At 55.4% G+C, this 12,652-nt stretch overlaps 2 protein-coding genes across 18 annotated transcripts in view; both read right to left on the bottom strand.

Annotated features, from left to right (window-relative positions):
* Positions 1–4,695: 4,695 nt before the first annotated feature.
* TIAF1 (TGFB1-induced anti-apoptotic factor 1) lies at positions 4,696–5,436 on the bottom strand. The gene is given in 2 exon segments (XM_011226051.3): positions 4,696–5,158; positions 5,160–5,436. Coding segments are annotated over 2 exon segments (360 nt in total). The 5' UTR covers positions 5,406–5,436; the 3' UTR covers positions 4,696–5,044.
* Positions 4,697–12,652, bottom strand: part of MYO18A (myosin XVIIIA) — an 84,869-nt gene continuing 76,913 nt past the window's right edge. For 11 of the 17 annotated variants that reach the window (XM_034641152.1, XM_034641153.1, XM_034641154.1 and 8 more), the window contains 2 exons: positions 10,845–12,100; positions 5,963–6,098 (listed from right to left, as the gene is read on the bottom strand). In XM_034641152.1, the coding sequence (XP_034497043.1) occupies positions 10,849–12,100 (1,252 nt within the window). In that variant the 3' untranslated portion in view covers positions 5,963–6,098; positions 10,845–10,848. Of the gene's footprint in view, positions 6,099–10,844; positions 12,101–12,652 lie in introns of all 17 variants that reach the window. The other 6 variants (XM_034641160.1, XM_034641161.1, XM_034641164.1 and 3 more) reach the window with 1 other exon arrangement.

The raw sequence follows: 12,652 nt of genomic DNA, 5'->3' as shown, positions 1-12,652 counted from the left end.
ATTTCTCTGTGAAATTCCTTCTGAACAAATCTAGCATCCTTGTTAACTCCAAAATGACTATTGCTCTGGAAATCGCTCCTCCCAGATCAAATCCCAGAGAATGGTCTAGATTTTTCTGTTATACTGTAATGAAATTAGACTGAGGTGAATATAGCTTAATATATGCATTCCGGGCCATGTGGAGCTGTTACTCATACTGTTGGCACCATATGCATGAAGCACAAAATGTGATAATGTATGGAGGATGCTCTGAAAATTGTAAGGAGCAACAGAAATGTAAGGTTGACATTTCCCCCCAAAATGCCAAGAAGTGTTTCCTTACTTAGGCCAAGCTTTGGTGAATACCAGGCACCCGGCGATTAGAGACGAGGATCATGACAATGATTCTTGGCACTCTCCCATCTCCCTTTATCCCCTGACAAAGCCAGAAGAGCTGGGAGACTCCTGGCCCTTTGCTGGAGCCAAGCTGAGGACCCTCTTAGGGCACACCTCACCTCTTTGATCCTCAGGGAGAGAACGCTGCATGGTTGTGATAAAGGTTAGAGACATAGTAAATGGGAACATAGTAAGTAGGTGCTCAGCAAAATGGGAATATTGTTGATTTTGTCATCCTCCTCATCCCCCGGTCACTAATGACAGGCCGGAAAGGACACTCCCCCATTCCCAGCCTCTGCCAAGGACCTCCAAGAGCCCTCAGAAAGGCGGGAAAACAGTATTGCTGGGTTGCTGAGTGAGGAGACCGGTCCTCACTCAGAGGGAATCCTTGAAGGGCTAGGCCAATGGGCTCTGGCCCCACTCAACTGCTTAAGAACCTTTGGAGGGCAGCGGGCCTCCCAGAGGTGCGGGCAGACCCTCCAGGCGGGGGCGGGGCCCAGGTCATGCAAATGTAACATGAATATGCTAATACAGGGCTCCCCGGGAAGGGGAGGGCGCCTTCCTGGACTGGCACAGCCCGCGGGGAGAGCCGAGAGGACACATAGAGGACGCGGAGACGCAACCGGGTTGCTGGGCGGACCCAACCCCAGACAGACAGACAGACAGACTCCGACGACGTCCCCTCCCCAGCACCGGCCCCTCGCCGCCCCACTCGCTCCGCCCACCGGTCCCTGGGGCTCCGCACCCAGGGCGATGAGGGGGTGGCGGAGGGAGGTTCTGCGGGCAGCAGGGAGGGGCTCCCCTCTAATTTAGGAGCCAAAAGCTTCTTGCCAGCACTATCACTTTGTTTTACAGTCGAGGAAACTGAGCCCGGGAGATTAAGCCCCTTCTGGAAGGTCTCGGTGTTGGGGGCAGGAGCGCTCAGTAGAGCAGGTTTTGTCTGCTTTTTTTTTGTTTTCACTACAGCCCGGCACGTGGACAGGACTCCAGGTGCAGAAGCAGCAGCCCCAAACGCAGCAAAACTTGGTGCATTACCAAGGTCCGGCACTGACCACCAGGCTGGGGGGTGGGGGTTAGAATAGAATACTTGCTGGGGAAAGATGAAAGGAGCTGGGGTGGCAGCCAGGAGCCACAGCAGGCAAAGACAAATGACCATGGGCTGGTCTGGAACGTGTTGCTATGTAGAAGGTGAGAAGAGTTCCAGCTTCCCTGAGAACCAGCTCAGAGGAAATGAAAGGGGAACAGGAAGGATTATGGTTAGATTTAAGGCAGCACTTCCTCCCAGGGATGACAATGGGACCTTTTGTTCAGTGACCAAGGAAGGCTGTGGGTGGACTCAGCCCCCTCCCTCCCACCTGCGAGGCCCTTGGAAACCCAGCTCCCTCCAGTCCCACAGGGCCCAGCATGGAGAACAGGAATGAATGATTGACTTTGAAAAGTCCCCACTGTTCAGGTAGGAGATCCTTTCTGCAGTGGGCCCCCTGGGCTCTTCGCTGAGGATGAGGACAGCAGACGGGCTGGCTCTGGGGCCCTGAGGGGAAAGCAGCAGTCATGGCATCTCTAGCAACACGCTTACTGCCAAATTGATTCAAATTGGCTTGGATATGAACATATGATTAAAGGAGCGGCGCGATTCATTTATCAGGAGAGATTAAGGAGCGGCATCTGCGCAGCCTAGCTGGGGGACAATTAAGGAGCAAATCGCTAAGTGTCTGTGCCACCAGGCATGGGGGCGGGGCATGGGGGGACAACTAGGATAAACTGCTAAGGGGACACAGGACAAAAGGAGGTAGTTGAGGAGTCACTGGGGGCCACTGTTGTCTCTGGGCACAGACAGGGCACCATGGGGAGCCTCACAGGGTTTTGGTCCTCACCTCTCATCCGGGAGTCAGAGCAGTCCTGAGCGTCTGAGATTAGAGAGGAGAATCTGTCGAGGCAGCTTTGAGCCTGGCACAGGGACAGATTTGCTGCCTGTTTTGCGAGAATCACTTACATCTTAGGGACCAGAGCTGCCGTGAGTGTACAGGTGAGGGCAGGAGCTGACAGAGCTCTGAAGGCACGCCCAAAACGAAGTTGGGCTTTGATGGCCCCACAGGGTCCTGGACTCCCCTGAGGAGTTGGTGCTGAGGGAATCGCCTCCTTCCCAGCCTGGAGCCTAGCACCCCGGCCAAGGGGCTTTGCTGCAACTTGAAGTGTTGGTCATGTGAGGCTATGTCCGCTTCCTTAGATGGATCTCCGTGGAGATCTCTACCACCACCCATCTTTCCCTGCCTCAGGACCTTTGCTTAAACTCTTCTTTTTTCCAGTACACCTGTGGAAGTGCTAGCCTTTCTTCAAGCCCCAGCTCAAAATACCAGCTCCTTTTAGAAGTCTTCCCATCCTCCTCCACCTGAAACCCACCCCCACAGGCTCGCCCCATAATATGCACAAATCCCCCCATAATATGCACAAATCCCCCCATAATATGCCTAGGCCATAGCAGGCTGTTATGAAATACTTGACTGTCCAGTGACTGAATCAATGAATAACATGACCTTTCTGACTTGAACAAAGCCCTCTGCCCCAGACTGCTGGGGGATCAGTACATACTGATGATGGTCTTTCCAGTTAACAGTGGGTCAGTGTGGGTCAACAGAGTTGGGATCTTGTCTGCAGATGCGAGGGATGTTGTCACACTAGTTCCTGGGAGGAACAGAAAATGCACCTACCTATCTGAAAGCACGAGTGAAAGATGAACATGAGAAGCCAGCAGTTTAAAAAAAAAAAGTAATTTTACTATCTTCTCTACTCAACCGAGTTGGGTGGGGGGTGAGCAGTGGAGAGAGGAAGTCTCTTTCATTCAAGATGGATCCATTTTACACTCCTCTCCCACTCATTCTGGGGGACTTTCCTCCCTCCTTCCCTTTCTTGACCCTTTCTGGGCAGCTGACATCACCAGAGCCTTGGCATTAGGGCTGTCTGATACCCTTTTCTGCCCACCTGTACAAACCAGGGTAGCCTGATTGACCAGCTATAAAAGAAACTTCGTGCGTGCAGGGATTATAATTGGTCACATTACAGAAGGTAAAGGAGGAGGAGGAGTCCTTTGTTTTTTGCCCTTCTGTAAGAGCTGCCTCTTAGCTGTCAGTGAGCAGACCAAGTGTGGACTGAGGCAGGAAGGCAGAGACTGAGGAGGGCAGAGAAGCCAGAACTCCCAGCCTACTCAACCTGCCCTGTGGCCAGTGGGGCTGGGGGCCGGAGAGAGTTTTCCCATGTTTTGATCAAAAAGTCATATTTGGGGGGGTGCCTGGGTGGCACAGCGGTTAAGCGTCTGCCTTCAGCTCAGGGCGTGATCCCGGCGTTACGGGATCGAGCCCCACATCAGGCTCCTCTGCTATGAGCCTGCTTCTTCCTCTCCCACTCCCCCTGCTTGTGTTCCCTCTCTCGCTGGCTGTCTCTATCTCTGTCAAATAAATAAATAAAATCTTAAAAAAAAAAGATAATTAAAAAAAAAAGTCATATTTGGGGGGCGCCTGGGTGGCGCAGTCGTTCGTTAAGCGTCTGCCTTCGGCTCAGGGCATGATCCCGGCGTTCCGGGATCGAGTCCCACATCGGGCTTCTCCGCTGGGAGCCTGCTTCTTCCTTTCCCACTCCTCTGCTGTGTTCCCTCTCTCGCTGGCTGTCTCTCTGTCACATAAATAAATAAAATCTTAAAAAAAAAAGTCATATTTGGAATGACTAAAATTAAACCTAAATTTTTTTTCTAGTAAGAAGGACTGGGGCACCTGGGTGGTGCAGTCCTTAAGCGTCTGCCTTTGGCTCAGGGTGTGATCCCAGTGTTCTGGGATCCAGCCCTACATCAGGCTTCTCTGCTGGGAGACTGCTTCTTCCTCTCCCACTCCCCCTGCTTCTGTTCTCTCTCTTGCTGGCTGTCTCTCTCTGTGTCAAATAAATAAAATCTTAAAAAAAAAAAAAAGGACTTACATCCCTCAAAAAAAAAAATCTCTGTAATTGGTGAGATTTAATAATCAGAGGGACCCCAACATTTCTGAATGGAGGTCAGGAGATGGGCGATACAGCGTGGATGGTCTGCCTGATTACAGTTCACAGGCTCTTAAAAAATAAAAGGTGGGGTTTGTCTTCCTTGACAATCTTCTCGTCCTACAACTTTTGCCTGACTCAAATGGCCTTCCAAAGCTCTGAGTGGCACTGGTCTGGTGTGGGAGTAGGCTAGAGACCTGGGCACTTCCCCAGGTCCCCACCGGAATCCTGATTCTGCTCCCCAGGGACCACCCAGAACTTTACCTGAGCCTGAAGGAACAGGCAGGAAAATTGGCAGAGCCAGGAGGAAAAGGACATTTATTTCCATACATCAGGTAAACAGGGAAGAGAGAGCACAGCCCAATGAGTACAAACCAATTGCAGGGGAGAAGGGGAGAGGGGACAGCGGATGGGAGCGGCACCAGGCACTGCCCTCGGGCCCCCAAGTCTGGTGGTGTTGGCTGGATGACCTTTAGGGTGGGGGCTGGGACTGTGGGGCTACACGTTGTCATGTCTAGGGTAAATGTGTGGGGGAGGGCAACTGGAAGAAGAAAAATTAATCTGGCTCAGGACACAGGTGAGGGCTTGTGTCTAATACACGTCAATACTGACCAAAACCCCCATTCTCAGTTTTTCTGATCACAAGCCCTCAACCCGTGGCCTTCCCTCTCCAGTTGGGCCTATGGTCCGGGCAACTTGGACAGAGCGGCAGGGAGGCAGTGCTTCGATGGGCCCCGAATTGGTGTAGGTGGAATGGGTTTAGTCTTAAATAGGTCATTGCACTTAACACACTGATGAGACAGAGAGGGGTGGGGGCTGAGAGTGCCGGATGGCACATATGTACCCCTGTCTGTGTCGGCTGGCTCACCCTATACCCAGAAGCACCTGAGAGCCCCTCCCCAGGCTGACTGAAGAATCTGGCCCCAGCTCCGCTCACCGGTTTCTCCAGCTGCGCAGAGAAAGGACTGCTCTCCGAGGAGTGAAGATGGAGATGAGATTCCCCTAGTCATTCCCCGCAAACCCCAGCTGCCACCACAGCCCCCTCCCACTCTCAGGGATGCAGCTGTGATGGCGAGGTTGGGTATTTAAATTAAAAGTAAAAAGACAGCAGGCACTGAGAAGAGAAAGCCCTCGCCCCAAGCCAGGGAGGGAGGAATGGCTGTTCCTGCCCCCGACTCCTCCCCATGGACCCAGCAACCTAGAGTGTCCCAGCAGGCAATCTGTCCACCGTCCCTGAGCAGGGGGCTGAGATGGAGGTCAGCTTGCTGGCTCCATGCAGTGCCGAGCCCCCTGCCACTGCCCACAGAGTGTGGCCTTTTGGAGGCAGAAGGAGCAAAAAGTTCTCTTTTCAGAAACTCCTCTCCCCCTCCCCACACCTCTTCCACGTGGAGATGTCAGACACCCACAGCTTGGAAAGCCCCCCAGACCCAAGGGGGCTGGGTGTTTCCCATGCAGATCAGCAGTCAGGTGGGGGAGACCTGCGCCCCGCCATTTCCTGGGAGAGGCGCCGTGGCAGCGGTGGCCGGTGGGTGCAAGAGGTACAGACCACTCCCCTGGGCTATGCGTTGGTCTCTGTCGGTTTGGCCTCTGTGTCGCTGTCACTCAGATAGTTACGGGAATACCGCGGCCTGGAGGCGCTGTCCAGAGGGTCGTGCTCATCATCGGACCGGTCAGGGGGAAGGGACTTCCAGTAGCTGGTAGGGCTGCGGGGAGAGAGGAGCAAGGTCACGGGAGGGCAGCCGAACGGCACTCTTGGCCTTCAGTGCCAACGCCTTTGGATATGGGGCGGCTCCCAAAGCCCCATCTCAGCAGTCCCCAAAAGCCACAGATTGAGAGGTAAATGCAATCCATCACTTCCCCAGAAGATACGCAGAGTGGTGAGAGAAAGGAGCACATTGTCTTGATTCTGAAAACTTCTGAAACCCCCTGGAAAGCAAGGCTGTAGAGCCCTGGGTCTCAACCTTGAGCATGCCTGAGAACTGGCTACAGACTCCTGCGTCCTTCCCCCAAGAAATTCTGATTTGTCAGCTTTTGGGCAGAACCAAGGAATTCTGCATTTTCAATTCTTCCCCAGAAGGTCCTGACGCAGGTGGTCCCTGGACCACACTCTAGAAAACTGGCGGTCTGGCGATGGCCAGGCTACAACCGGCCTCGGGTAACCTCATCCCTAAACGGCGTTCCTTCCAGGCGGGAGGGGCTTTCCCCGCTGGCCAGCTGGTCACACTGGACCTCAACCCTTTCTCCTCATTGTTTTCCTAAGGCCTGTGAGAATTTCTGCCCTTGACCATGGCGTCATCTACTCACCACAAGGAAAGGAGGCTCAGGATGTAGGGACTGGCTAGACCTCTGCTTCAGGGTGGCACAGTCGTCCCTTTCTTGCTACCATAACCCAACCGTGCGGAGTTTCGCTCAGGCCACGGGGAGCCTCCAGCTTCCCCTCACCAGAATGTGAAGGAACATTATCCTCTGGACGGGGCAGGCTCACGGCATTGAGCCAGGAGGGAAACCTCCTGCTCCAGGCACCTTTTTTCTTTCTTTCCCAAAGCCTTTGAGCCACCTGCCCCTGCCCCTCCCACCTCCACTGCCTCTGCGGCTTTAGGTGCACCGCAGTTTCAACACTCTGAACAAAATGCAGCCCAGAGTGGCTCCCCCGACCAGTGCCCTGCACCCAGAGTCCCTGCCCAGCATGCTCCCAGGGACACAGCTCTGCTTCCAGACCCTAGAGAGCTTCCCCTGGGGTAAACAGGAATTCTGTGATCCCTCTGCCCCCGGGCTCTGCTTTAAGAAAGTGAGGGCGGACCTTGTGTACTGGCCCCTTCGAAGTTCTTCTATCCCCAAACCAAAAGAGGCGGAAACAGGGTTCTGCAAGAAAGACCCACATTCTTAGCTTTTCCAACTGTACTGGGAAGAAAGGCTTTGGCTATGGACTACTTCCTGTGTGTGAGACACTGGCCCGGGCACTCTGGCGTGCATCTTACTCTTCACGACAACCCTATGGAATGTCACCAGGAAGCTGGTTCACAGAGAGGAAGCCTCATGCTCAAGGTCACACAGCCAGTATGTAGATTCGAACCTGGACTCTTAGACCTCAAAGCCTTTTGCTGACTCCACCCTGCTGCTAGATTGGGTGACCTGAAGAGATAATACGACCAAACCAGAATGCTCCCCCGCTGGCTTGGGTGAGAGCCCAGGGGGTGTGTAAAGATAGGTCTCTCTCTCTGTCTCCCCGGGGAGAAGGAAGAGCCTGATAGAATACATGTTCAATTATGCAGAATGGTTCAGGAATGGGGCAGTCTGGTTAATAGTTATCATATTTCTCATGAATGAATTACCATTTTTAAAGGAATCAGAATAGCACAAAACACATTTAATACAAACTAGACTGAACATAAATGAGTCTTACTTTGATGGGCCAAAGGCACTTAAGGACTCTAGGGTGTCTCAGGGACAAAATTATAAAGCTCAATGATGACTGTGCAACATAGAAAAAATTGGGGTTATTTTAGCTTTTGGGTTGTTTGAATTCTAAATTAGTGGGAGCCTGGTTTTATTTTCAATTTTTGGACAGAATTTCTGGGCACCCAAGTGCTAAGGTCTACTGTTGGGCAAAGGAAGGACTGACTTCGTAGAAAAGCAGTAGGATTATTTTGGGGGTAGATAGGGGGCAAGGCAGATGTCAGGACTGGGATCCAGATGCAGACGGGGCACTGCGGGGTAGGGCGGGTCTGAGCTCTTTTTCTTTTCCATTCCCGCGCCTCTCCTGAGTTGGGCAGCGGCCCTCACGCCCACATTCCTGTGCCTGCCAAGCAGACAGACGCCTGGATAAATGACAGCCAGGTTCCGACACTGCTCCATCCGGGTGCTGGGCAAGTGGCAGAGGTAGCCAGAGAGGGGGGCGAACTCCATGCTCCTCTCCCCTGCTCGGTGGAGCCGCAAGATACCCTTGCTTCTAGCTGGGTGTGCTACAAGCCAGGCTCCTCTGTGGCCTCCGGTGGCACAGCTGTAGGGTCAACAGCAGGCAGCTAGCCCCCTCCCCAGGGCAAGAGTCAGGGCTGGCAATTTGAACATTTTAACCAAATTGTTCAAAAAGCTTCCTCTCCACGAGCCGGCATCTCCTGTGCAACGCTGTCACAAACAATGTGGTATGTAAGCTAATTCCTGCTGGGGAAGCCCAGGGTGGCAGCCCCCTCCCCTTGCCTTTGCTATGGATGAGTTCGCCTTCTGAATTCGCACTGGTCCCATTGCCAGATGGGAAGCTAAGCTACTGCTCTGCCTCTGGCCCCATGCTTGCCAATTTAACTACCCAAAGCCAGTTTGTGCTGAGCCCGGCAAGGTCCTCCCTTTCCTGGCCCTTCTCTTGCCGGCTTGGTATTGGCTGGCCAGCTTCTGGCTCGGTGCCCACTTTCCCTGCCGTGAATCCAATCCTCCTCGGTGGTGGTGTGTAGGGTTTCAGGACTACCCCTGTTTTCCTGGTGGACAAGAGGAACTGTGCAGGTGGCTGGCGGAAGAAATAGGCTTTGTGTGTTTTTGTTCTTGCTGGTCGTAGGGTCAAGGGTGATGTTGGGCTGAGAGCACTGGGTCTGAAATACATCAGTTGCGGGGCGCCTAGGTGGCTCAGTCCTTAAGCGTCTGCCTTCAGCTCAGGGCGTGATCCCGGAGTTCTGGGATCGAGCCCCACGTTAGGCTCCTCCGCTGGGAGCCTGCTTCTTCTTCTCCCACTCCCCCTGCCTGTGTTCCCTCTCTCGTTGGCTGTCTCTCTCTTTCTCAAATAAATAAATAAATAAATAAATAAAATCTTAAAAAAAAAAAAAAACCATCAGTTGCTGGGCAGCGTGGGAGAGCCTGGCTAGGCCCATGCGTCTCACCCTCTTAAGAAGGGCCTGGCCTATCCACTGACTTCCTGTGCTGGGGGAGCAGCACACTCAGCAGGGCTGCTGAGGGGGTAGAAAATATTTGACTCCTGTCTTTTCTCACTATGGGGCTGACAACAGCTCCCCAGTGCAACGGAGATGCTTCCCGCTCTTCCTGGAGCACCCTGCAACCATCTGCCACATGGGGGAAGCGACAGAGCAGTGCTAAGCTCCTGGGCTCCGGGTCCGAGGAGTCTGAGATGGCCCTGAGCCTGGTCTGGGTTTAAATTCCACCCTTCCCCCACCATCCCCCTAATCCCATCCTATCCCCCATCTCCAAATAGCTGCAGGTAACATTCACTCCTACCCATCCATTTCTTAAAACATAACTGGTCCCTTCGGATAGCACTCCGCCAAGTCAGTGTCCCTGCTCGGGTGGTCCACGGCACGAGAGGCCCACAAGCATGCGACAGGTATGTGTTAGTTCATGCAGTGCCCGTGCCCCAGGGGGCTGCACTCTGGGGTCATACCTCCTGGGAAGCAGCAAGCTTGCCCTGGGAGGTATCATGCCGAAAACAGCTTCACATAACCAGGGTGATCCAAATGTCACCACCCACCAGGGGAACTGGCAACAATGGGATTCCAATGAGTCAGGCTTTGCCTTTCTTCTGAGATGGGGGTGTGGGCATAAAGGGCCTAACTGCCAGATCTCCCTCCCCACAGAGAGAAGGCTGGGGGAGGCAGGGGAGTCAGGAGGGGGCTGTCAGTCAGCAGCTGCTAATTTCTATTCATTATAACTTTTTAAGATGCGCTGAGATGAGGTGACGCCCATGTGTGGGCTTCAGGTGGGAGGGGTGGGGAGGGAGTCAGCATCTCAGTGTTTGATGGAGGGTGTGGTACTGTGGGGGCTGTGGCCCTGTGAGCCTTGCACTCTGAGGCTTGAGATGTGTGCCAGGGAGGAAGGTGGCTTTGCAGGGCAGGGGAGAGCTGAGCCAAATGCCTCCTAATAGATGAAGGCCACTAACGCACCAACTCACACCCGGGGGGGGGGGCAGCGAGAGCCCTTTCCCAAGACCAGCCTGTTGGGGCCATGGACAAAAGCTCCCATAGGGGTGCTGCCAGGCACACACAGTAAACATCTCCCCCCTGTGCTCTGCTTTGGGCCATTTGGAGGCGCGGTCAAGGGCAAGCTGGACAGACTCCATTCAGATCCCAGCAACGGTACTTCCCAACTGTGTGACCTTGGCAAGGGACTTCACCTCCCCCGGCCTCAGCTTTCTCTCCTATAAAGTGGGGCCCATCAGGCCTCTGCTATGGAGTTAGTATGAGGATTAGGTGACCACAGTGTGGCGAATATCTAGGGCGGCCCCCGGCCCACGGTATGGACTTAATGAGTGTGACCGACCGTCCTCAGGAGGCCCAGTCGCCGGGATGCGGGGCTCAGGACTGGCGGGCCGCACTCTCCAAGGCGGCCAGAAAGCTCGCTGAGGCCAGGCGAGCCCACAGCACTGAAGGAGAGGCGTGCGCGGCGGCCGGTGGGGGGAGCACGTTAGTTCACACCGCGCGGCACACTCCATGCAGCACGCCGGTGCCACCTACTGCACTAGTCGCTCTCGGGCCGGTACAGGTACCGCATCATCAGGCTGTCCACCTCCTTCTTGCGCTGCTTCTCCTCCTTCCGAGACTGCCGAGACTGCCGGCCGGCCTGCCCCGCCTCCTCCTCCCCCGCAGCGGGGCCCTTCTTCACGCTCGAGCGGCTGTGGCCCGACATGGTGGAGCCGCTGGAGGTCGACGAGGACTCCGACTCGGTCTCCGTTCTCTTTCTTCTCGATTTGGACTTCTTCTTGCTCTTTCGCGAGTGCCCCTTCTTCCGCCGCTTATGCTCCGAGGAATCCTCGGAGCTGGAGCTGGAGCTGGAGCTGCTCCGTCTCCTGCTCCGGCTCTTGCGGCTGCTGCGGGCCCGGGACACGTCGGCGGCAGAGGCTGAGCGGCGGATGCCGGCCGTGCGTGCAGGGAGGTCCAGCTGGGCGCTGCGGACACTGTGGATGCTCTTCTGGTCGTCGTCCTCGGAGTCGGGCTCCAGGCTGCTCCTCTGGAACGTGGCGGGTTTGTAGCTCAAGACCTCATTGATGGCAGCCTCCAGTTCGGGGTCCAGGTAGGAGTGACGGCTGACGGGGCGGACGCCGGAGCCAAGAGGCCCATCCGTGGCCGAGGCTGAGATGCGCGGCCGCGGTGGCACCGACAGACTGCGGGCCAGCGACGGGTGGCTGTACTGGGAGTGGGCCTCGCTCAAGGCCACACTGGCTCCGTCATCCCACGCATCCAGGCAGCTCTGGGCCAGGGACAGGCGGGAATCGGGGCTATCCCGGCCCAGGCCCGAGACCCGGCTCAAGGAAGGACTGAGGGTCCTGGATAGGGTATCGAGCCGGGAGGTGCTGCGCCGGGAACTGGGGGAGCCCGAGAGCGAGAAGCTCGTGGACGAGCGGGCCCCGTCCTCACCAGAGCCACGCCGTGTGGCCGAGGATGCCCGGCTGGTGGGGGCAGAGACTGTGGAGGCCCGGTCGAAGTCCGAGCCCCATCGCTTCTCCAGTCCCCGGCCCTGGCGACCCGGGGCCTCGGAGACCGTGGAGCTGCTTTCATCCAGCTCCTCCCTGGGGCCCGTGCGGGTCTTCCGGGGGGGCCTCTCGGGGGAGGCCGCCCGCTCGCTCAGGGTGGTGAAGAGCGAGTCCTCGTCCCCGGTGCCCCCGATGGAGTCCTTCAGAGTGAGCCGTTTCCGGTAGCTCAGGGAGCTCAGCGCTGAGGCCGGCCTCTCCTCCACCCCCTTGCCCTCTTTCCCAGAGGTGTTGAGGGCGGTTCTAGGGGAGGGAGGTGAGGCCAGGAAGAGAGAACCGGCAGTGGATTAGAGGCAGCACAGACAGAATGAGAGACAGAAAGAGAAAGAGAGAGAGAGGGAGAGAGGAGCCTGCATGAAACCCAGAGAATAAAGACACAGGGGGAGGGAGGAGACAGGAGGCAAAGGGAGCAGCCAGCAGCACCCCTGCAAAGTGGCAGTGAGAGCATCGGATGAAATGAAGCAAAATAATTTGCGTCAGTGAAAATAGCTTCATGGAGAATGTCATGTAAATTAGACCATTGTTCTATTTCATCACTTTCCCCCTCTAAAATGTTTAGTTCAATTTATTTCATTGTCAACTACCTGGAGCCTTGTGCCATGTCGTGGTGAACGGCAGTGGGGCGGGGAAGGCGGCATTATCTATGGTAACAAAATGTTGTTTGGCTGAATAAATTAAACCAATTAGAGGGGGCCGCCGGGTGCTGGTGGTGAGAGGCTGGCCTTGGGAAGGGGCCTCAGGGGAGTGGGGGGGCCTGCCCACCAACTCTGGGAGGGGGGTGGAAGGGTGTACGGG

This window comes from Ailuropoda melanoleuca, chromosome 13 (assembly GCF_002007445.2).
Source record: "Ailuropoda melanoleuca isolate Jingjing chromosome 13, ASM200744v2, whole genome shotgun sequence".
In the NCBI taxonomy this organism is placed as follows: domain Eukaryota; kingdom Metazoa; phylum Chordata; class Mammalia; order Carnivora; family Ursidae; genus Ailuropoda; species Ailuropoda melanoleuca.
This window is presented reverse-complemented; position numbering and strand designations above follow the sequence as displayed.